This window comes from Lithobates pipiens, unplaced genomic scaffold, assembly GCF_037356315.1.
Source record: "Lithobates pipiens isolate NorthernLeopardFrog02 unplaced genomic scaffold, aLitPip1_a1.2 Scaffold_18, whole genome shotgun sequence".
Classification (NCBI taxonomy): Eukaryota; Metazoa; Chordata; class Amphibia; order Anura; family Ranidae; genus Lithobates; species Lithobates pipiens.
The window spans coordinates 290,495,045-290,520,565 of record NW_027507758.1 but is presented as its reverse complement, the minus strand read 5'-3'; the positions used below and the strand labels follow the sequence as shown (position 1 = coordinate 290,520,565).

Here is a 25,521-nt window from a genome sequence, read left to right as displayed (position 1 = left end):
CATCTTATTGGTCTTACCTGTTCCACCTCTTGTGCGCAACGTTCCTGTGTGTGATGAAGAATTCACACCTCCAAAGACTGTAAGTCCCTGCCCTGCAGTCCCATGGAAGTTGTTGTAGTTAGGAATGGTGGTCACAGTGAAGCTGGGGTAGTGCTGTGGGGTGGGGTCTGTCCCATAGCGATATCCTAAGCTTTGTGTTAAACTGTTATCTCTTTCATCTGTCAGTTTGGTTGCTTCTTTGTCCTTGCATTGCACACAGCCCATTATCTATATCCCTGAAATCCAAGAGAAACACAAGAATTAGACATAAGGATCCAAAATCACTGTTTAGACAGTTTTCTGTAAATGGGAGTCAATGAACTTCAACATGTTTATAGTCAGAATGTCTTAATTACAGGTTTTCAAAATGATATGCAACTATGAATAATCCTTGTATTTACCAACTAGTCTTTTTCTATACTGCGATGGGTAGAGACTAAACACTATCAGTTCTTATTCATTCAACCCAGCGGGCTGAACAAAAAAAAACCCAGAAGTGTTTTGGAGGAGATCCTGTAGTAACAATCCAATGTTATTACAGTGATCAGAACACACTCTATCGCTCTCAGCCATTGGATGCCAATCAGCAGACCATTTCCGGTCATGTTCCTTCGGCAGACCCTTCAGTTGGATTCTGTCAGACCGGATGTTGTACAGATGGGTCGTATGTCGGCTGGTTTCTATTGAACTGGCCGATACTGCTCAATATTCAGCCTTAGTGTATGGTCCTTAACTCTCAGGCAACACCATAGCTCTACTTTCCAAAGCAATGTCCTAAGAAATAATGTTTCCATGCAATACTCTGCTGCACTCTTTGTATAATTGTTAATGGGTTTGCACATGTAAAAAGAAACTGGGAAACTTGGTGCATTTTTCATGCTTAAGCATTTTCTTTCATGAAGACTGGATTTTACACACAAGACGCTGCCAAAAACATACTAAAAACACGTTTTACATGAGTTTTACATGTGCTTTTGGTGCATTTTCATTTACGTCTATGGGGTCAAAATAGTGTTGCAACTAGACCAAATTAGCACCTGTACCTTTTCCAAAAACACTCTGCACTGCATTGATGTGAATGGGCAGTCGTGAAAATCTGTGTGACTGGAGTTGCATCTGAAATCACACTAATGGGAACCAAGTAGTGATGTGTTCTTCTGGGCATGGATCCACATCACTTGATTCTTGACAGATCACTTGGATGTTATCAGCAGTTTCAATTCCAAACACAGATCACTTGTCAACCTAGTTTTCTATTATTTTGCACAATGCTTTGGTCTCACAAATCCATTTATTTTATTGAGAAGTCGAAAGCTTTGTTATACCAAATAAAATTTGGTTTAAATGTTCTGTAAAAGTTACGCCAAAATGCACATTAAACAGTAGTTCAGATTACAAGTAGAATATATTCTCTCTCCATAATACTGTTTACTGACCTGCATAAGGTCAGCTTAAGACTGGCAATTAAGCAGCTTTGGCAATAACCAGTCTTTGTGGACTAGTCTTAGCACCCATGGGCAAATTGTCATACAGAAGAGAACTAGCAATCTTTAGACACACATAATTGGTTATAACCACCCTCTTTGCTGTCTAAAAAAGAGACCAAGACATTCCTAATCAAGGGATCCAAAATTCCTAAAATTAACCACTACCCACCCTGGCCAACTCTGACACTTCGCTCCTACATGTAAAAATCATAATTTTTTTTCTAAAAAATTTACTCAGAACCCCCAAACATTATATATGTTTTTTTAGCAGAGACCCTAAGGCTGCTTTCACACTGGGGCGGTATTCAGGCGTTACAGCGCTAAAAATAGCGCCTGTGTAACGCCTGAAAAAAACCGGCCCCTTTAACTCCAGTGTGAAAGCCGGAGGGCTTTCACACTGGAGCGATGCGCTGGCAGGACGGTGAAAAAAGTCCTGCTAGCCGCATCTTTGCAGCGGTGAAGGTGCGGTGTATTCACCGCTCCTATACCGCTCGTACCCATTGAAATCAATGGGACACCGCGGCAATACCGCCGGCAAAGCGCCGCTGCAGCGGCGCTTTGCGGGCGGGTTTAACCCCTTTTCGGCCGCTAGCGGGGGTTAAAACCACCCCGCTAGCGCCCGCACACCGCCGCTAAAACGACAGTAAAGCGCCGCTAAAAATAGCGGCGCTTTACCGCCGACGCTGCTCCCGCCCCAGTGTGAAAGCAGCCTTAGGAATAAAATGGCGGTAGTTGCAACTCTTTATGTCCCACAGTGTTTGCACAGCAATTTTCAGATGCGTTTTTTTTTAAACAGTTTCATGAATAAAAAAAGAAAAAACAGTAAAGCTAGCACAATTTTTTTATATAATGTGAACGATTATGTTACTCTGAGTAAATAGATACCTAACATGTCACGCTTTAAAACATTCATGGAATGGCGCCAAACTTTGCTTTAAAATGTTTTACAGGTTACATGTTTATAGTTACAGAGAAGGTCTTGACCTAGAATTATTGCTCTTGTTCTAATGTTCGCGGTGATATCTCACATGTGTGATTTGAACATCGTTTACATATGCAGACACGACGTTCATATATGTTTTCATCTGCATGTGAGCTTGCGGGGACTGGGGCGCTTTAATTATTATTATATTTATTATTGTTTATTTTATTAAAAAAAAAATTATTTTTACACTTTCCCTTTTAATTTTTTTTTTGATCACTTTTATTCCTATTACAAGAAATGCAAACATCCCATGTAATAGGAATAGTGTGTGGCAGGTCCCCTTTATGGAGAGATGTGGGGTCTATAAGACCCCACATCTCTCTTCTAGGCAGGAAAGGCTGAGATCCAAAAAACATCACAATCCCAGCCTTTCCTGCCAAGTCACCATCTGTCCCTTGGTTTTCTCTATGACTCTCTTCCGGCGCTGGCGGATTCCTTCTCCTGGTCACTGATCGGATGGGAGAGCCTGCAGAACCGCAGGAGGGGGATGTCCCCTCCCACCGACTGTAAGAAGGATCAAGCGGCTGAACTGCTGCTACGATCATTCTTACGAAGCACAGAATTTCCAGCTGAAAAAAACGATACCTGGATGATGCCTGTAGCTGCAGGCATCATTCAGATATCCCCCCTCAAAATCCATGACCTCGTATTACGTACCTTGGGTACGATTTGATTAAGCCAGCCATAGACGTTCAGCAGGGACTGGCTGAGATTTGAACCATGTATGGGCAGACTGATTGTACCCAAGTTGATTGTAGCTGCTAGATAATCACTGTGTGAACACAATAGCTCCACAGGGGGCATCCCTCATCAACACAGTAAGTGGTTGCAGGAAAGAAAATCTACCAACTATGGCCGGCTTTAAACAGCAGAGATGTGTTCAGTCTTTCTGGACCACACCTGTTAACATTATCAACTTAAGGCTGGGTTCACACTGATGTGGTGCAGGAACCACAGTGATTCCTGTGTGGGTTCCCGCACCACATCAGAATCGCAGGCAGTTCACACTGCGCTCTGAGAACCACTGCAGGTGTCAATATAAAGTTAATCGTACCCCCAAATTGGTTCAAAGAATTCCGTGAACTGTGGAATCGGATGGAATCGGATTGCATGGGTCTGAACACCCAATCGATCCGGTTCTAGTGCAGCACCTTTTTGGTGGGGATTCAGTGCCAATTGAGCCATACATAATATCTGGTGCGATTCCTGTACAAATGACATGCGTTGCGGTACACCACATCAGTGTGAACCCAGGCTGAGAGTAGACTTGAAGAGTAAATCCTGCACAGCAAGTTTGTATTGAATCAGGAACCATGAAAAATGTATATAGCGCAACAATATTTCTTTGTCCTTCTAGTCACTATAGATTAAACACTAATTTAGAAACATGATAAATGGCTGAACAGTACAAACAAGAGGAAATTACAGTGTTAGCAATGAATCCTTCGTTTAAAATATTTCCACTTTTAAATGCATTATTTCCCCAAATGTAAAATGTGTTCCCTTATAAACACCGTAATGACACATCTCCTCAAAATAAAAATGAAAGATATAATCTACATTTATAAACACTTATGCGTATGCACTGTACCATTTGTGTTTCCACTGATTTTCCACAGATAACTTTTAGTTACACAGCTGAATGTTCTTTCACACAACATGGAGAAAAAGAATCATTAGTAAGCTGTTGTGTTTTACTCACATCCACCCACTGCCTCGGTCCTAATATTTCCATATCTGCCAAATGCAAAAGCAGCCAAAAAAAGGGAGATGTGTCTACAGGAGGCACGCTGCCACGCTGCGCACATGCACTGTAATGAATGTGGGATGAGGAAAGAGAATGTTCTGTACAGATCGTGTTATTTTTTTTTAGTAGGATACCATCAAATGCTGCCTTGTCCTTAGCCTGTAGATACACTTCAGAAATGCACGACAGACACAGGAAGATAAAATGCCAAAGCTAATGTCTTGCATATACAAAGACCGCAATACGTATATATATATATATATATATATATATATATATATATATATATATATATATATATATATGTTGCAGCTTTGAAGGGGTTTACAGGGGCTATGGCTGATCTTCTAGCAAGAAATACAGATTTACACTTGTAGTGTAAGTAGTTGTAGTAATTGATAGTAATTGCTTTCCTTTTGATATTTTTTTTCTTATTGAGATTGTGAAGAACATAAAATAAACTTTAGGAAAAGAAATGCATGACCTGTGAGATTTTGAAGTGCCTGGGAAGGAGTATTCTGAAACAAAGATGGTTGACTCAGGAGACAATTATATAAACCTACCTAGGACCCAATACTGTACATTTACAGTTTTTACAGTAAAGGCTTATAATTCAACTTGGTTCCTGTAACTAGTAAGATCCTTCCATCCTATATAGACCACAGGTATAAAAAGTGCTACATAAATTGTGGTAAAAGCTCAATACTGATCGAAGGAAGATCCAATGATTGAGGTAATGGGGATGTGTAAGCATTGAAGGTTTCCCCAGCCTGAGCTACGTTGGTACATACCCCTATAACAGGAGAGAAGTAAGCCTAAATTCTGGATAGATAGGATAGGATAAAGGAGGGGAGGGATCAGTGTGTAAACCACAGCTTTGCTAACCTTATTGGCACGGTGCATGCACCCCTAAATCAACGTTCTTATTCTTCAGCAGTTTTATTGATGTATGAAGCACTAATTGGGTAAAACTACATCAACTGGTCTCTAAATCATACAATAATTTACAAAATATATAACAACAAAACTTTTTTATATTCCACAACTAATTCTAAATTCTAAACCTGCACATGACCTTGTTTCTCACCTTTTTTTTAAAACCATCTTTAAAATGGTAAGTTCTCTTAATGAAAAAATTCTGCTTCAGTTGAAGAAGAGTGTGTGTTATTTAGATATAATGAAAGCCATTGTCCTGATGTAAAGAGATTTCATCAGATCATCTGTTTATAACAATTCAATGTCTTGAACATAGACATTCCCAGACAGAGAGGAATCAGGATTATACCAGTGACCTTACGACTGGGTCATCTTCCAAAGAAGCGACCACAACAGTAAATCAAGAAGACATCAGTTAGTGCTGCTTCTCTGTCTCCTTGTTTAATAGCCTCGGTTAGGGGCCTATTTAAATTTCTCCTAGAATTTTCCCCAAGAGATCCCGTTTGTTATTTCTGGGAGGTCTAACTAGCATGTAAAATAAAGCCATATTCTGGTACATATATATAACAAACACTGGCATTGTAGTTATTTCTAGGAGCTGTAAAACATTTTATAATGTAGACTGAACCAAAGAGAGTCTTGAAATGCTTGTATCTCAAGTTTAGATCCTAAACTGTGCTACATAAAGAATTGAAAATATGGACGGCTTAAATGTCTACAGGCATGGCCAAAATTTTGAGAATGACACAAATATTAATTTTCACAAAGTCTGCGGCTTCAGTGTTTTTTGATCTTTTTGCCAGATGTTAGTAAGGCATACTGAAATATAATTACAAGCATTTACAATTACATTAAGTTCATGCAGAGTCAATTGCTGACCCTTCTTTTTCAAGACCTCTGCAAATCACCCTGGCATACTGTCAATCCACTTCTGGGCTACATCCTGACTGATGGCAGCCCTTTCTTGCACAATCAATGCTTGGAGTTTGTCAGAATTTGTGTGTGTGTTGGGGGGGGGGGATTTTCCTGGCCATGGATCCAAAATCTCAATGTTTTCTTCCCCAAGCCACTTAGTTATCACTTTTACCTTATGGCAAGGTGCTCCATCATGCTGGAAAAGCCATAGCTCGTCACCAAACTGTTCTTAGATGATTAGGAGAAGTTGTTTCCTGAGGATGTTTTTGTACCATTCTGTATGTACCCACACGCCTTGTGGGGCATATGAATGTTGGTAAATTTGAATATCCATTGTGAGACCAGTAGGTCTGAAACAAGAAATTTCTTACTTCCTTTTTTTTTTTTTATCTCTAGGAAAGGAAGTCAGTGGAAATTCCCCTGATGACGAACATAGGCAATGCTAAAATACTGGTTATAATAGCAGTCCCATTACTTTATAGAAGCTGAGATTTTTCCTTTTCAATTAACTTTTACAACATTTTGTTAAAAAAGTATTAAATACACGTACAGCATTCCAGCTTTGAATCATACATTGTCTCAGGGCCGGCCCAAGACATTGTGCTGCCTGGACCCAAGAATGAAATGCTGCCCCCCCCCCCAAAAAATAAATCACGCACACCAAAATGCCCCACATTCATTATTTTATATTATGATAACTAAAATTACATTTATCAGAAAATAAGATTAAAAATAGCATATATCTATTCTCTATTTTGCAGACGCTATAACTTTTACATATACCAATCAATATACGCTTGTTGCGATTTTTTTCAACCAAAAATATGTAGCAGAATACATAGTGGCCATAACTGATGAAGACTTTTTATAGCCAAAATCTATAGGAGGGTTTCCACCATCCCTGCTAAGTTTAATTTTATACAGTATGTCTTATTTTCAGTCTGATGTGTATTATATGTGAAGTTGCATATCAGTGACCGGTATTATTGTAATATGGCCGACCCCCATGGACAATGTGCCAAAGTTCACCGCCCCTTCCCTGCACTCATTGCACTGATTGCCATTGATTGGCAGCACTGACAGGCAGCAATGATTGGCACTGATAAGTGGCACTGATTGGCCCTAATAGAAAGCACTGATAGGCCCTGATTGGAACTGATAGGTGCCACTGATTGGCAGCACTAATGGCACTGGTAGGCTGCACTGATTGACACTAATAGGCAGCAATGATTGGCAGCCTTTAGTGGCACTAATTGGCAGCACTGATGGGCACTAATGCACTGATAGGCAGCACTGATAGTTAGCACTGATGGGAACTGATAGGTGGCACTGATGGCACTGATTGGAAGCACTGGCACTTATTAGCACTAGTAAGTGGCACTGATTGGAAACACTGATTGGCACTAATAGGTGGCATTGGTTGGCACTGAAATTAGGCTGCACTGATTGGCACTGACAGGTGGCACTGATTGGAAGCACTGATTGGCACTGATAGGTGGCATTGATTGGAAAGACTGATTAGCACTGACTGGCACTGACAGGTGGCAGTGATTGGCACTGACAGACAGCACTGATTGAAAGCACCAATTGGCACTGACAGGTGGCACTGATTGGAAACACTGGCACTGACAGGTGGCACTGATTGGCACTGGCAGGTGGCACTGATTGGCCTTGATTGGCACGGACTGGAAACACTGATTGGTACTGACAGGTGGCATTGATTGGCACTGACAGGTGGCACTGATTGGCACTGACAGGGGAGAAATTGTGTGTGACACTGTCATGTAATGTATCTTCATGCAGAAAGAGACCAGCTGTCAAAATTCAGCGGTAATGTCGGAGGTGGGCGCAAGCCAACAGCTATCAAACACCAGCCAATGATTGGGCTGCTTAACTAAGCGGGCAGGGCCACATACACATAGTGGTCTGCCCAGATCCCATCCCATTGGCTGGTGTTTGATAGCTGCTGGGTCCCCCACATCAATGCTTCATTTTGACAGCTGGTCTCTCTCTGCATTCAGTTACCTTACATGACAGTGTCACACACTGAGCAAGCAGAACAATCTGGTCAGTGTGAAACTGTCTCACAGGCAGCAGGGGCTGCACAGTCATTGGATGCAGCCTTTCACAGCAGTGACAGAACAGTCCCACAGGCAGATCTTGGGAGACAGGCACAGGTGACTGTACAAGTACCGTACAAGTACAACTTGTCACTGCCGTCCTTCTTAAAATGCCACCTTGGACCATGGGCCAGCCCTGCATAGTCTGTATATGTGCAATAGACCTAACCCATAAGCACTGACAATAAAGATTTTTACAAGCGAACAACCAAAGGTTTCTTATAGAAAGAAAGAAAGGACAGTGATCCCTGGTCAATGTTTTGGCATCATCTTTTAATCAAACAATGAGTAGTGAATATTATGTTAGCAGACCTTATGTCAGGGGTGTCCAAAAATTTTTCAAAGAGGGCCAGATTTCATCAAGTGATCATGCGTGAGGGCCGACCATATTGCCTGACTTTCTGTGAACCATTAGGCCACGTACACACGGGCGGATTGTCTGGCCAACTAAGTTTGTCAGACAATCCGACAGACAGTCCGTTCAAAATTTGCATGAACGGACTTGACCAGACACGATGAGCAGACAGTCCGCTGAAAGCGTGCGCGATGACGTGTACAGCACGTACGACGGGACTAGAAAAACGACGTCCTATACACTGCAATGCAACCTTCGGCCGTGTAAATCCTTTCTGAGCATGCTCCATACTTAGTCCGTCCAACTTGCCTACACACGAGCGGACTGTCCGCTGAAACCAAGTTTGGATGGACAAAACCAAGTTTGAACGGACAAAATTTCGGAAATTCTGTAAGACTTTGTTCGTCAGACAGTCTGCTGAAAAAGTCCGCTGAAGCCCACACACGAGCGGATTGTCCGCTGAAACACGGTTCAGCGGACTAAGTTGGACAGACAATCCGCCCGTGTGTACGCGGCCTTAAAATTAAATGCAAATTAAATATTTTATGCAAACTTTATTGAAAGCGGCATACTTTTCTACTTTTCATTTTGTCACATGGATGACAAATCTAATCAGGTGTTAGATCACTCTGCCTTTCATATCTGAAGGCCAGATAAAAAAAAAAAATCCAGGAAGCTGAAATATATGTCGGGAACATTGTAAAGTACATTACATATTATAATAAAGGTGTCTGTCAACTTTTATGTTCAAAAAATATGAACAGGAACATAACGCCAAGTATACATCTTGTGTCCAAATATACTCATAAAGGATTTAGACCAACAGACATTATCTGAGATTTTACAATATATTCATCTCAATTGAAAAAAAAACTTGCCTGCACTAATGTGAAGTGTGAAACTGAGACCTGGACTGCAGCACATAGGCTAGGCCTGGGTCAAAGGCAGTGGTTTTGATGCGCAAAATGTCACGCAGGTGAGAGTCACTTAGACTTGTCCTCACTCGGTTCTTGTTAAAGTTCATAGTAGAGAATGTCTTCTCACACAATATGTTGAGCCAAACAAGCTCAGCATTTATCTTAGCCAATGTTCGAATCTCTTGAAACCGGCTCCTATCCAGTTGGCGGTAAAAGTTGGTTTCTATGCAGAAGTGAGCCTGATTTTGCACTTTCCAGCTTCAGTAAATAAACACCATTGCACACTTTTTTTTTTTTTATTGGTTAGAGAGTAGTGCCCGTGTGAGGAACGAACTCACGACCTTTAGATTATGAGATTGACGCGCTACCTGCTGCGCTAACAAAGCCGATTGGCCACCATTGCATACTTAAAAGTGGGGTATGCCTGTATTTATAGGTACATATATACATATAATGCTATAGAGAGATTACCAATGTCAAACCAATATCATAACCAATCAAGAGAGAGAACACATTAGTCATTAAATCATACAATAATCAGAGCAGGGCTTTTTTTTCTCAGAGAATAGGTGCAGGAACTCCGCTTTTCGGAGTTAGCCCTTGTCTCTGAGCGTTCCCACCTCCGAGCACCGTTACTTGGTTCCACCCCCTATCCACTTCCCAATACTGCCCCTTTTAGAAAATACAGAACCAAGTAACATTTGTGGTAATAATTTGGTGTAAGTAATTTGTATGGAATTTGTTAATAACAAGAAAAGCAGAAAAAAAGATCCCCTGCAGCCACCAATAGACCCCCTTCTCCCCCCCTAGCAACAATGGACCACCTGCAAACCCCCCCCCCCCTCCAGCAACAATAGAGCACCGTCCCCGCCCCTGGTGCAGCCCCATCATGGGGGGTGTATAGCGCAGGAGAGCCGATGAACATCACAGATTTAATTTCAATAGCTGTGTGTTCCCTGTCGCGCGACGTCGCATACAGCCCCTCCCCCTTGTCCGGGGAACTTTGATAGACAGATCACCCGTCCAGATTGGACAGGTGATCTGTCTCCCTAGCATTTCTGCCCGTGGCCATTTTGAGTAAGGGTAGATGATTCACGTAGCATTTACGTCCTGGAACCCAAGTGCCCGTAGCTCATGTATGCAGTCAGGGGGGTGTGCTCAGCTGAGAAAGCCCCTCTTCTCCTCCTTAAGATGAAAGCAAAAAAATGTCTATGAAAACTGATGGGATATGTGACATCATTTTGGCCTAGGCCAGAAACCAGGAAGCAACTGAAGAAATGTAAAAAAAAAAAAAAAAGAGGTTAAAAAAAGTAAATATAATATACCTTCCTATCAACCGTATAGTTTTTACTAAGGCTAGCAGCATATGGATTCCAAATAGTTAATGTTGATTGAGAGGGTCTAATTCTGCTTTAAAATGTAATCTAGTTTTTAGGGGATTTACAGTGAAAGTGAGTGAGAGTTAATCTGATGTTTAGGGCTACTAACTTAAGCTGGGCACACGCTGATCAAAATTTTGATCTGTGTGTAGCCTTTCTGTTTCAAAAGCAGCCAATTGGCCACATCATTGATCAGTGTATTCTGACAGCGGAGAATCCTTGCTGTCAGAATTCAATGTCCCCATGGGGGGCCGGAAGGGCCGGGAGGGCCGAGGGGGGGGGGGGGGGCGGTATGTTCACGCATACCTGATATCTAAAACAAGACATCATAAACTGTGTTTTCTAATCACAGAGAGGAGCTTATTTTTCCCAAGATGTGTCAGTTATGGACGTTTTAAATACAAACTGTGCACAGTGGATATTCAATCAAACATAAAAAGAAGCTAACTTGTACTGATTAGTATCACTGTGCTAAGCTACATGAACTATTTACTGCAGGAAGATAATTTCCGGGAGATCCCATATAATGAGATGGTTAAAGCAGAGTTCTTCTACAAACACTGCAGCTGCTGACTTTTAACCACTTCAGCCCCGGAAGGATTTACCCCCTTGCTGACCAGAGCACTTTTTGCGATTCTACACTGTGTCGCTTTAAATGACAATTGCGCAGTCGTGCGTTGTACCCAAACAAAATTGATGTCCTTTTTCTCCCACAAATAGAGATTTCTTTTGGTGGTATTTGATCACCTCTGCGTTTTTTTTTTGCGCTATAAACAAAAAAATAGCGACAATTTTGAAAAAACACATTCTTTTTTACTTTTTGCTATAATAAATATCCCCAAAAAATCTATAAAAAAACTTTTTTTTCCCTCAGTTTAGGCCGATACGTATTCTTCAACATATTTCTGGTAAAAAAAATTGCAATAAGCGTTTATTGATTGGTTTGGGCAAAAGTTATAGCGTCTACAATATAGGGGCTAGATTTATGGCATTTTTATTACTATTTTTTTTTTTTTGCTATAAAATTGCATTGAATACTGTAAAAATCCCACTGGCAGTGAGGGGGTTAACCACTAGGGGGCGGGGGTTAAGTGTGTCCTGGGGCGTGTTTCTAATTGTCTGGGGGATGGGATAGCAGTGACACGACACTGATCGCTGCTCTCGATGACAGGGAGCAGACGATCAGTGTCACTAGGCAGAACAGGGAGATGTTGTGTTTACATCGGAATCTCCCCGTTCTATAGCTCTGTGACACGATCGCGGGTATCCCCGCGGACATCGAGTCTGCGCGTCCCGCAGGCACGGTCACGGAGCTCGTGGCAGGCGTGCACACATGGTGGATGAATTCAAAGTATAGTACGGGTACGTTACTTTGCCCAGCCGTGTCATTCTGACAATCTATTTCTACAGGGGCCGGTCAGCATTTTGTCCCAGGGTCCAGCGATGCTGGGGAACGAAGCCCTGCTTATCTCCCCCTCCTCTCTGCGGCACCGACATTGTCACTGTGGGCACTCGGCTGTGGCTTCACAGCCGGGCATGCACTGCGCATGCCCGAGCCACGCTGCGCAATGTGACTGGCCGGGCAATCATCTGGGACCTGTGACATGTCCCAGATGATTGCCGAGAGGGAGGGGGGGAGAGGTGAACTTCCTTCCGGTGCTGCGGTGTCCCAGGAGGAACTGGGAGCTGGAACCCTCTGCTCCCCCCCCCCCCAAAAAATGACATGACAAATGTGGCATGTCAGTGGGTCACCTTCCCTCAAAGCGGAAGTTTCATTTTTGGGTGGATGCCGCTTTAACCCCCCCGACGGTCTTCCCGAGTCTGGCTCGGGGTGGAATTTTTGTACCATTAGCGGTAACCCCGAGCCAGACTCGGGACTGCATCGCTGGATCCAGGAGGAGGCTTACTTACTTCTCCCTCGGATCCAGTGTTGTCTCCCCGCTGTACGAGCGAGCCGTGCCTCGCTCGATCTATCATGGAGCCGATCTCCGTGCCCTGCGAGCGTTGCGACGCACTGGGACGGAGATCGGCGCCAAATTCAAAAAGTGAAACAGACAGTATACATACAGTATAATGTAATCTTACAGATTACATTGCTGTATGTAAATATTTCCCATCCCCTTTGTCCCTAGTGGTGTGTCCAGTGTCCTGCATGCAGTTTTATATAATAAAAACTGTTCTTTATGCCTGGAAACTGGAGATTGTCCATAGCAACCAAACTGTCCTTTTACATCAAAAATGGTTTTAGACCAGCTAGAAAACAGCGATAATAAATTAGAATCACTCGCAGAATTGAGCGATAGCGATTTGTGGGGAGATCCGTCATCAAATACTGAAAAGTAATGACAGTGACAATTCTGCAACTGAGCAAATTTCAGTGTTTTTGATTTGATTACATTATTGAATAATTTGTATTATTGTTATATTATTATTTGGTACAATTATTTATAGTTATTTATTATATTATAATTTATGATTTCATTTTTCAAACTTTATCATACCCGGGATGTCTGCTAGACTCTGGTTTGGACAGATTTAAGAGAGTTATTTTCATGCAAAATAATGGTACCGCTTTTAGCACCTAAAATCCGAAATAATCGCACCGCCAGGGAGGTTAAGGAGCTAAATGTGACTTGTTTTTGTGGATGGTGATGTCAATGCACCATCTTTGTCTGCAACATCAGCACCACAGGACCAGCTATTGCACAATAGCTGAATGGATAACACTTACTGAGCTTGTCGATTTAAAAAAAAAATTATATTGTTTAAAATGACAGCATCAATAACAAGTGACTGAAGGCTTATGTTTCACACTTTTCTTCCTATTTTAAATGACTGTGACTTTGATGAAATAAGGATAGAATGAATCAGATTTTAGAGAGATAGGTAAACCCTAAATAGATGGCATTTACTTGGCTAAAGCACTGTGTATCATAAACAATAACCTTTTTATAAATTAAACTAGACTTTTTGTATTATTTCTTGTGTAATAGCATTGCTTATTTCCTGTAGCCTCATTGAAGCCACTTTCTGTCTACAACAGTGATTCTCAGCCATGGTTCCGTGGAACCGTGGGGTTCTTCCGGAGGTTACTAGGGGTTCCTTCAGCATTGGGTTCCCTGAGAACAAAGAACTATTTCAAGGGTTCCTCTGTGTTGAAAAGGTTGAGAAAGGCTAGTCTACAAGCACACAACCCAGAAACTGCTGCAGGACTTTTCTTAGGATGGATTTCCTGAAGGTGACAACAGTGGTCCATACTTATGAAAAGTGTGTTGGTACATACGCTTGTTGACTTTACTGTGAGATTGTGTGACAAGGTGACAATGCAGGGGACCAGTTTGGATACAGGAACAGAGCATTGTTACCTTGTATCAGGAAATGCTTGGACAAGGAAATTTATGACAGGATCAAAAAGTATTCTTTAAATTAAAGCTGCATATTTAAAATAATTGAAAATGGCTTTTGAAATGACTTTGACATACTAAAGTGTACATGCGATTTAAATGATTGGGTTTACATTTACTTAACCACTTCAATACCAGGAACTCCCCCCCCCCCCCCCCCCTTCCTGCTCAGGACAATTTTTAGCTTTCAGCGCTGTCGCATTTTGAATTACGCGGTCATGCAACAATGTACCCAAACTAAATTTTTATAATTGTCTTCCCACAAATTGAGCTTAATTTTTGCGCTATAAATGAAAAAAAAGTGACAAAGAGTGACAACGCAAAACGCAACTGATTGGGCACTGATTGGCGGCACTGATAGGCAGCACTGATGGCACTGATAGGCGGGACTGATAGGTGGCACTGGCCTAGGCAGCACCGATGAGGAGCTACTGACAGGCATTACTGAGTGGCACTGATTGGCACTTTGATGGGGCACTGACAGGCATCACTGATGGGGCACCGATTGGCACTTTTTTGGGCACTGATTGGCACTGTTGTGGGCACTGATAGGTGTTTATAGAGGGGGCAGACTGGCAGGTGATGGGCACTGATTGGCAGCTGATGGGGGCTGTGCTGATAATAAATGTGCTGATTATCAGCACAGACCCCCCTCTGACAGATAGAGCCGCCGATCACTCTCCCTGTCAGCGTGAACTGAGGAAAGCTGTACTGGGGTGAGCTTTTCTGGGCAGACCTATACTGGAGAAGATCTGTTTTGGGGGAGATCTGTACTGGAGAGATCTGTACTGGGGTGGTCTGGACCAGGGGGAGAGCTGTATTAACCCCCCTGGCGGTATTCCCGAGTCTGGCTCGGGGTGGAATTTTTATACCAAGAGCGGTAACCCCGAGCCAGACTCGGGACCGCATCGCTGGATCCAGGAGGAGGTTTACTTACCTTCTCCCTCGGATCCAGCGTTGTCTCCCCACTGTACGAGCGAGCCGTGTCTCGCTCGATCTATCACGGACCCGATCTCTGTGCCCTGCGAGCGTTGCGACGCACGGGGACGGAGATCGGCGCCAAATTCAAAAAGTGAAACACACAGTATACATACAGTATAATGTAATCTTACAGATTACATTGCTGTATGTAATTATTTCACATCCCCTTTGTCCCTAGTGGTCTGTCCAGTGCTCTGCATGCAGTTTTATATAATAAAAACTGTTCTTTCTGCCTGGAAACTGGAGATTGTCCATAGCAACCAAACTGTCACTTTACATCAAAATGGTTTCAGACCAGCTAGAAAACAGCGATAATAAATTGGAATCACTCGCAGAATTGAGGGATAGCGATTTGTGGGGAGATCCGTCATCAAATACTGAAAAGTAATGACAGCGACAATTCTGCAACTGAGCAAATTTCTGTGTTTTTGATTTGATTACATTATTGAATAATTTTTATTATTGTTATATTATTATTTGGTACAATTATTTATAGTTATTTATTATATTATAATTTATGATTTCATTTTTAAAACTTTATCATACCCGGGATGTCTGCTAGACTCTGGTTTGGACAGATTTAAGAGAGTTATTCCTAAGAATTACAGGACTACAATATAAAACGCCAAATTTTCATGCAAAATAATGGTACCGCTTTTAGCACCTAAAATCCGAAATAATCGTACCGCCAGGGAGGTTAAAGAAAGCTTTAGTGGGCAGAGTTGTACTGGGGTAGATCTGTACTAGTGGGGATCTGCACAGATTTCCCCCAGTGCAGCTCTTCCCCCAAAAAAGATCCCCAAGTACAGCTCTCTTAAAGGGCCAGCATGAGCTGGTGGCAAAGGGTTAAAGATGCCAAATGTGTAACTGTAGGTAATACAAATATTTGAAAACATAATAATATTAAAAAAAAAACGAAACAATCAAACCACAAAGCTGAAAGCTCAGGATTTATGTGTATTTGCTCTGGTCTTAGAACATCTCTATTACAAAGACATGTCACAATTCCCTCAGCTGCAGCTCAGCCCCATAAATCTGAACGTGTATCTCATGTAATAAATTACCTGGAGGGAAAAAGGAATAGGGCTGTACATGTCCTAGATCTAGAAAACATACATAAAAGAAGCAAGTTTTGTTGTATATACAGTGTATAAATAACCAGAAGGATTGTAATAAAGGAACATTAAGGAGCATTAAGTGAATTGGTCACATCTTTGGTGTAAAGCTTTGTATACAGAGAGATCCACTGGATTTTTATTGGACATGTTTGATACTGTAGTTATAAATGACCACTTTCTGCACATGTATCAGCAAGGTACAGTGGTCCTTCTACAGGATGGGAATAATGTAAACACAGCAGTGGATATGAATGTCTGAGATGGGTTGGTAAAGTCATTAAAGTGGAGTTCCACCCAGAAATGGAACTTCCGCTTAACCGATTCCCTCCGGTGTCACATTTGGCCCCTTTCAGGGGGGAGGGGGGAGCAGATACCTGTCCAATTCAGGTATTTGCTCCCACTTCCGGGCATAGATCAAATCAGAATCCACTGCAAACTACGCCATGTTCGGTCCCTCCTCTGCCCCCCCCCCCCCCCGCTGTCTTCTGTGAGACACACAGGTCCCAGAAGACAGCAGGGACCATTCAGAATGCTCAGCATGACTCGCGCATGAGCAGCAGGAAACAGGCTGTGAAGCCGCAAGGCTTCACTTCATGATTCCCTTACTGAAGGTGCCATCGCCTCCACCTGGAGCCAAGGTACGGATCAGCTTCGGGTGAGGACATCGCGGGCGCCTTGGACAGGTAAGTGCCCTTATTTTAAAAGTCAGCAGCTGCAGTATTTGTAGCTGCTGACTTTAAAAAAAAAAATTGCAGGCGGAACTTCGCTTTAAAAGATTTTTTCCTTTTTGGGTTGTGACAATTGACAAAAAAAAAAGTATAAATATGAAGGAACATATATTTATATTTTTCAATATTTCACTTATTGTGTCAGATATGATGGATTAATGTGCCAACTGAAATCATGTTCCCAGTTGTAGCAATCTCTATTGGGGAACCTAATTATCTGGCCCCATATTACAGGATAAATCAACCCAATCATAATCCTGGCACTACACTATAGGGTGGAATAACTAATGGCCAATAGACTGCGCACTTTGAAAGTGCAGTTGCACTCATTTTCCCCAGAACCTTAGTAAATGTGGTAAAGCTTGGTTGATTTCCATCATCCAATCATATGTGCAAACAAAAATGCTTTTTGAACCATAAAAACAATACCAGCATGTGGGGCCCTAAGAAATGTTTATAAATCTGGCTGCCCCTTTAAAAGTGAAAACATCTTCTAACTGTATGCAAATATTACTAAAAATGCATAATAGATACAAAATAAATTAGTGAATACAAAATATAAAGTGATTAGGCAACAATGAATATATAAAAAAAATCCATAAATAAATATTTCAATATTTCAATAAATACTGGACTTTATTAAAATATTTGTTTTTTTTAATAGTCACTCTATATTCTGTATTTATGTTATTCACAAATTTATGTTGTGTTTATGTGTGTGCCATCCTTTTATTAATATTTGCAAAAATGCCTTTTATAGACTTCCTTGCACCTGATTGGGTATTTTTTACAAAGTGAAACTTTACCACATTACATTTACTAAGGAAAATGAGCGCAGCTGCACTTGCAGAGTGCAACTGTACTTGCAATCTGCACAGTCTACTTGCCTTTAGTAAATCTGGAAACTGCAAGTGACTACAAACATGGACATTAACAGCACCAATCATAGTTAAAACCATATAAGTTTATTTAAAAATCTGTTAACAATCTTAAAAAGAGACAAATATAAAAAACACATACAGTAATGGAGTACACCCTATGTACTCAAAGTACCTTACAAGCACCCACTATGGACACCCTGTAATGGTGCATTAAAGGGATTGTAAACCAGTTTTTTTCACCTTAATGCATCCTATGCATTAAGGTGAAAAAACCTCTGATGGTTACAGGCCCCTCAGCCCCCCCAGTTTACTTACCTGAGCCCTCGAAAGTCCCGCATCGAGAACGTACTGGCTTCTCGGCTCTTCTCGGCCCGGTCTAAATGACGCAGCCACCGGGGGGCGGGACCGAGACATACGCTCTGTGTCTATGGACGCAGAGTGTATGAGATGGGAGCGTGCCTGCAAGGTAACCCCCTCGGGAGAGAGCTTCCCGAGGAGGTTATATATTGTGGGGAGGAGCCGAGACAGCTGCCGTGGGACCCCAGAACAGCAGGATCAGGGCCACTCTGTGCAAAATGAACTGCACAGTGGAGGTAAGTATAACATGTTTGTTATTTAACCGCCTCCTGCACATTTACGTTGGCAGAATGGCACGGCTGGGCCCAATCACGTACCTGTACGTGGCTCTTTAAGTGCCCAGCCCGGTCCTGAGCTCCGTGACCGTAGCCGCGGGACCCGCGGACCCAATCGCTGCTGGTGTCCCGCTATCGGGTCACAGAGCTGAAGAACAAGGAGAGGTCTGTGTAAACAAACCTTTCCCCATGCTTCCTAGTGTGGCTGTCACATTTAAATAGCACTGATTGCTGTATAAATGACAATGGTCCCAAAAATGTGTCAAAAATGTCCGATGTGTCCACCATAATGTCGCAGTCACAATGAAAATCGCCAATCGCCGCCATTACAAGTAAAAAAAAAATATTAATAAAAATGCTATAAAACTATGCCCTATTTTGTAAACGCTATAACTTTTGCGCAAACCAATCAATAATCGCTAATTGCGTTTTTTTTTACCAAAAATATGTAGAAAAATATGTATCGGCCTAAACTGAGGAAAACAATTTTTTTTATATATTTTTTGGTATTTATTATAGCAAAAAGTAAAAAAGGTAAATTTTTTTCAAAATTGACACTCTATTTTTGTTTATAGCGCAAAAAATAAAAAACGCAGAGGTGATCAAATACCACCAAAAGAAAGCTCTATTTGTGGGAAAAAAAGGACGCCAATTTTGTTTGGGAGCCACGTCGCACAACCGCGCAATTGTCAGTTAAAGCGACACAGTGCTGAATCGCAAAAAGGGGCCCTGTCCTTTGGCTGCATATTGGTCCGGGGCTTAAGTGGTTAAAGAAAAACAAAAAAAAACTAAAAACGAACCTATACAACCACTTTAATTCTACGTCCTTAGTAAATCAACCCCAATGTGTATTGCCAAAGTTTGCTCAAGTCATTTGGAATTGGTAGCATTACTGAATTTGCCCATACTGTTTGTGACAAGCACTTAATAAACATAATAAAATAAATGAACATCCCTGTATGTTATTCTTATGGACCAAATTTATATTTTAACAATTAGGACTAATTTAAACCTCTGTACTTTAGATACACTATAATGGACCTTATAGTGAACTGTGCTTTGCCCATGCAGAGCAGGGCAAAGCGACAGGTCCACACTATACAATTTTCTGTAGATTTTTTCCTTCAGATTTACCAAAACCATATAATATGAGGTCAAACCTTAAGAGTTTCAATTTGTATGCAATCAGGTAGACCCTTGCACTACATGGTTTTGGTAAATATAAAGTAAATTAGACAACAAAAGTTGTATAGTGTGTACGGGGTCTAATGGCTGTGCCACCAACAGCTTCTACTACTTTTACATTACTTCTCCAACCTCCATTATCCTGTCAGGAGTGGAGAAAAATATTTCTTCTCACCCAGGTCATGGTGCTTTGGTGATTGACTACTTAGGCCAGGGATCCTCAAACTACGGCCCTCCAGCTGTTGCGGAACTACATTGTAAAACTCTGAGGCCGCGTACACACGCGGGGACTGTTCGCTCAACTTTGTCCGCTGAACAGTGTTTCGGCGGACAGTCCGCTCGTGTGTGGGCTTTCAGCGGACAGTTTCAGCGGACAGTCTGCTGAACAAAGTTTTTCGGAAATTCCGAAAAACTGTCCGCTGAAACTTTGTTTCAGCGAACAGTCCCCTCGTGTGTAGGCTTGTTCGTCAAACTAAGTTCCGCGCATGCTCAGAAAGGATTTACACGCCGAAGTTTGCATTGCAGTGTATAGGACGTCGTTTTCTAGTCCCGTCGTACGTGCCGTTCACGTCATCGCGCACGGTTTCAGCGGACTGTTCGTTCGTCGTGTGTGGCCAAGTCCGTCCATGCTAATTTTGAGCGGACTGTCCGCTGAAACTGTTTGATGAACAAAGTTGAGCGAACAGTCCCCGCGTGTGTACGCGCCCTTACATTCACAGACATGACTAGGCATGATGGGAATTGTAGTTCCTGAATAACTGGAGGGCCGTAGTTTGAAGACCCCTGACTTAGGCAGCCAGCAGTGCCGCATGAGGGCAGACAGAGGCTCCTCAGCCCTGTGTAAGGCTCCATGTTGCAACTTAAACCTAAACCACAGGGCTTCAAATCTCTACTCCTGGCAGGTAAAAAAAAAATAGGGGAACAAATGTAAGGTAAGTATGTGACATTTGCTGGGACCAGCTTTAAAGCGAACCTGTTGCATTTCCCTGCATCAACAAAGAACAGGTTAATTTTTAATAGTATCTAAAGCGGAAGGAGATCCCCACTGTCGTTTTTAATGGCACTGTGTTATCTATCTTCTATCACTCATAGTGTGACAAGTGTAAAAAAAATTCCTGCTGGCTGCATTTTTGGAAACATTCCCAGCAATTTCATTTTGTGTAAAAATAAATAGTGCCACTAGTAAAATCATGTAAAATTACACCCTGAAAGACTTCATCGTAGTATCTATCCAACGAAATCAGCACTTGTTAACTTCTACCTTTCATCCCTTTAGCTTTTTAAGTTTTCTATTTTTTTTCTATTACAATTTTTCAAATTTCAACTTAAAAAAAAAAAAATTGTGTTGCATTAAATAAAATACAACTAATGGTTAAAAAAATTGCTTTATTGTAAATTAAACTTACAGAATTTTTTCATTATACAGTAAATGGAATAAATCACAAAATAAATCTGTTTTTTTTTTGTTCCAAGAAACACTAGTTATTTTAAAATGAACACTGGTCAAAGTAGACAAAATATTTTAGTTGGGTCTTTTGTCTTTTATCTCTCAGAATGCAATTCCAACCTCTTCAAATTCCCATTTTAGATTTTTTCTTTTTTTTTTACTCATCTATACACAGGACATGTTTACGCCCCTGTGTGTACAAGCACATTGAAAGCAATGGGCTACATTTAGATCAATAAGAAAATGCCTAGTGTCTAGGGTGGAGACCTTGGTGCTAACATCACGCTTGATCTATGTTGGTAGCAGCTTTACATGTGAGCTTTATTTATATGTATCTTACCTGTATAAGTACTTTTGGCTTTTTTTATAAATATATGTACTCTTGGCTTTTTGGATGTCATGTACCTTGCCTGATCTTAATGCTGCATATGCTCAGTTTGGAGTATATTGATAGTTTTTGTTTTCTTGTAAAGGTGCATGTGATCAGCACCGTGCAAATCAGCACTGTCCAGACAGAGGGTCAGGGGTCCTGCAGCCTCATAGGACAATCAGAGGAGAATGAAAACTCATCCTAGAAGCTTTAACCAGACACTGATAGAAGTTACTAGACTGCTATATACTGCTGATGAGAAAAAGTATTTAGCGGTTTATATTTACTAAAATAATTGCATTTTAATGTTCTGTGCACTGTGGGAGACCAGATATAGTAAATTGAGGGTTTAATAGCACTTTAAATTACTTCTTTATTGATGTACTTTTTGAATGATGCAGATAAAGACTATGGCACTTTAGTTATTTGTATTTGATTGGTTGATCATATGCAGTTTTGACTGTTTTGATTTGATTTAAGATTTTTGGGCGGTGCAGATGCTTACATTCTCAAAAATAACTAAATAAATACCTGTAAAAAAAAAAACATTTTTAGGCTGCAGCGCGCAAGAGGCAATGCATGACTTCAAAGGAATGGTTAAAAGAAATTATCAAAGAAATAATTATATATTACATTGTTTTGGGTTGTTTTATGTGCATAATGGTCTCTATATAGCACAGGAATTGCAAGCATGTTATTTCTGTAAAGAGGTATTAAGTATCCGAGCAGACCTTTTATTGCCATCTGGGCTCTCCTTAAAGTAATGGTAATCACAATCACTAAAATCTAATATAAACTTTACCTGCTGATGTCATTTCAAAAGTCATTCTCAATACTTTTAAATCAACTTAATTAAAATAATAATGCCATTAAAAGAGAAGTATGGGTTTGGGGGGTTTCCCTCTATTATGGGTGGATGCAGCATCGGTCCGATGCCCCCGGCGCTTCTACACTGAGAACCGAGCGATCAAACATTGCCGATGGATCGGTTCTCACAGCTCCCCGAGCAGAGAGCTGCTGCCTGTCAGACAGCAGCTCTCCTCTCTGCTCCTCCATACTCACTGCAGGGCTGAGCTGTGAAGGGGCAGGGAGCAGCCGGCTCAGGCTCTCATCGGCTCACTGTGAGGCTGAGATGGATGTCAGCCCCGGCACCTGGTAGATCCAGACTTTATTGTCGTAATGATGCTGTGCCTGGACTGATATCCGTGACGTCAGCAGAAAGCGGACTTCAGTCTGCTCTCTGCTGAAAACGGGTCACAAGAGTGCAAAACGAATTGCACTCCTGTGACCCATAGGAGAAGTCCAGCCAAACGAGAATAGGCTGAACTTCTCCTTTAAGGTACTTTTACAGGTAGTTCCTGTTATAGGATGATAATGCTCTGTCCCTGTCTCCCAATTGTTCTCCTGTGTTGTCACAGACTATAACCGTCCATGTTGATGCATGTTGTGTTTTTATTATAGGAAAGCCTCCTTGAGAAATGATCTGCAGACAGATGTGGTTAGAAAGAGGCTGCAGGAGATCAGGCGCATTAAGATGCAACAAGATGAAAAAAATTGTAAAAACATTTTTTTTTTTTTTTTAAAGAGAAGCATGGAAATTATTTACAATGCATAATGCTTTACAAACTAAATTTCATTCAAGACCTCTGCCGTTCTGAAACAGTAAATAATAAATGCCAAATGCCAGTGGCTTTAACAGTAATCTAATGGAGGTGCCTAAAATATAAATGTATTTCTTTCCAGAAGTGTTTGCCAAATGAAAATGGTGCCTTAATAAATCAAAATAAAGCCAGACTGCACTTAACTCTCTTTGCTGATGAACTGCAAGACAGGTGCATGATGTGCGATAGATATAGCTACCCATTTATTTAACATCATGTGTACTAAATAATTTTTATGGTTCCTATACTGGTTGAGTATTATACCTTATGGTGCTGTCTGTTTATCAGGGATACGATCAACTCCTTCTAGCTTGTGATTTTTTTTTTTTTTAATTGACCAATTTTTGTTTAAAATATTCAGAGCAGAATACTCAATTGCAATAAATTTCAGTTATTAGGAAATCAGCTCTGAGAGCAGATGCTTCTTATTAGTTACACATGCAGACTATGACCTTTCCATGACTACAGCATGAATAAGCTGGACAAAAAACAAAAAAAACGTGTACAGCAGCTGAGCTTGGTTTGCACCAAATGGAGCACCGCAATCTGGGTACACTGTGGATCTGCATAAAACCTGACAAATTATATAACCAAATTACTGTGCAAAATTCTGTAAACATTTGTCACAAATCAATTGCAGCTTTTTGAAAATTTGCAGAGAAAGTGCATTGATTTTGAATTATTTCAATACCTTTAAGTAGAACACTATTCAAAACAATTATAATAGATGACAAATAGAAGCATAAGCAAGTACCTTTGCTACATTCATGCTGATTTGCTCAGTATGTGCTAACTAGTGAGCAATAAATAGGTGAAGAACCTGCATATCTAAAGTGTTACTACACCCAGGGCCCTGCATTCACTATATCTGGTTTCCCACAGTACACAGAACATTGAAATGAAATTATCCTAGTATATATAAACTGCTAAATACCCTTTCTCATCAGCAGTTAGAGCAGTCTTGTGACTTCTAACAGTGTCTAGCCAAGCACTGGTTGAAGCTTGTAGTAGGAGTTTTTTGATTGTCCTATGAGACTGCAAGTCCCCTAACCATCAGTCTAGACAGTGCTGATTGGCTCTGTGCTGATCACATGCATCCTCCCAAGCATGTGCTGTCTGACTCCATAGACTATGTGTCATCAGTAAATTATTAGGGGACAGTGGAAGGAGGGGAGGATCAGAGAAGACAGAATAAAACAGCCTTTTTACACAATGCAAAGGATAAACCCCCTAGGTTCCACAGTGAGTATAACATACATGCTTTACTGCATATACAGACTGATTTTACTGTTGTGGGTTTAGTAACACGTTAAGTCTCCATTCATACCTGAGCATAGTGAAGACTGCTGCCCCACATTTTTTTTTCTTTTTTTGTGGTGCGGTTATAGAGCATTACTAGTAATTTGAATGGGCCTTCTACTACAAAAATGCTCCAAAGAAGCTCATGTACCAAATTTTGATACGGAGCCAGGAACATTTGGTGCGATTTTTGTTTGACAAAATAGCACCACGTTTGGGGTGCCATTAAGAAATAATGTGCTCCATGTTTTGCCGCAATTCTGGAATCGCGGGGCAGAATCACAATATTCTGCCCGTGATTCCAGTATGCTCAGGTTTGAACGGAGCCTAATACAAGTGGCAGTTACAATAAATAAAAGCTTGAGGGTACATATCACTATTTTTGGTATGGCATGACATTAGATATAATAATACAGGGCATTAAAGCGCAAGTAAACTCAGCAGTTCGACCCCATAAAGAAAAAGAACCTTCATCACAAAGAAAAGCATTTGCTTAGAAAATATAGTAAATATTTATACCAAAGATAAGCATTTACTTACTATATACAGTGGTGGCCCATCCATGCGCCCAGCCCTAATCTACATGCAGGGCGCCGGACACATGAATTTTAATGGGGTTTTTTTTTTGGAAGCACATGATTACAGCCTGAGGCTCTAATTGGCTTAAAAAAAAGGGTGGGCTCAAGGCCCAGACTGATCGACCGAAAGGTGGGGGTGGTGGGTGGATAGCCACCACTGTCAATGTATACACAATTATTATGATCCATACTATTAGTATGGTCCTAGGCTGTTTTTTTTGCCCCCTATCACTGAAGCCAGCACCATCTGTTGTTGCTTTCAGACTTTTCCTTCCCACACTGCCATGTCCACTGCTGGTCACATTGTTTTTTTTTTAGGAACAAACAGGGGAATCGCAAGATCAAGCTCCTTGCCGG

At 41.3% G+C, this 25,521-nt stretch overlaps 1 protein-coding gene across 5 annotated transcripts in view; it reads right to left on the bottom strand.

The window, feature by feature from the left end:
• FYN (FYN proto-oncogene, Src family tyrosine kinase) overlaps positions 1-25,521 on the bottom strand; it is a 269,661-nt gene that overhangs the window by 72,756 nt on the left and 171,384 nt on the right. For all 5 annotated transcript variants that reach the window (XM_077487103.1, XM_077487102.1, XM_077487100.1 and 2 more), the window contains one exon: positions 18-275. In XM_077487103.1, the coding sequence (XP_077343229.1) occupies positions 18-264 (247 nt within the window). In that variant the 5' untranslated portion in view covers positions 265-275. The remainder of the gene's footprint in view (positions 1-17; positions 276-25,521) is intronic.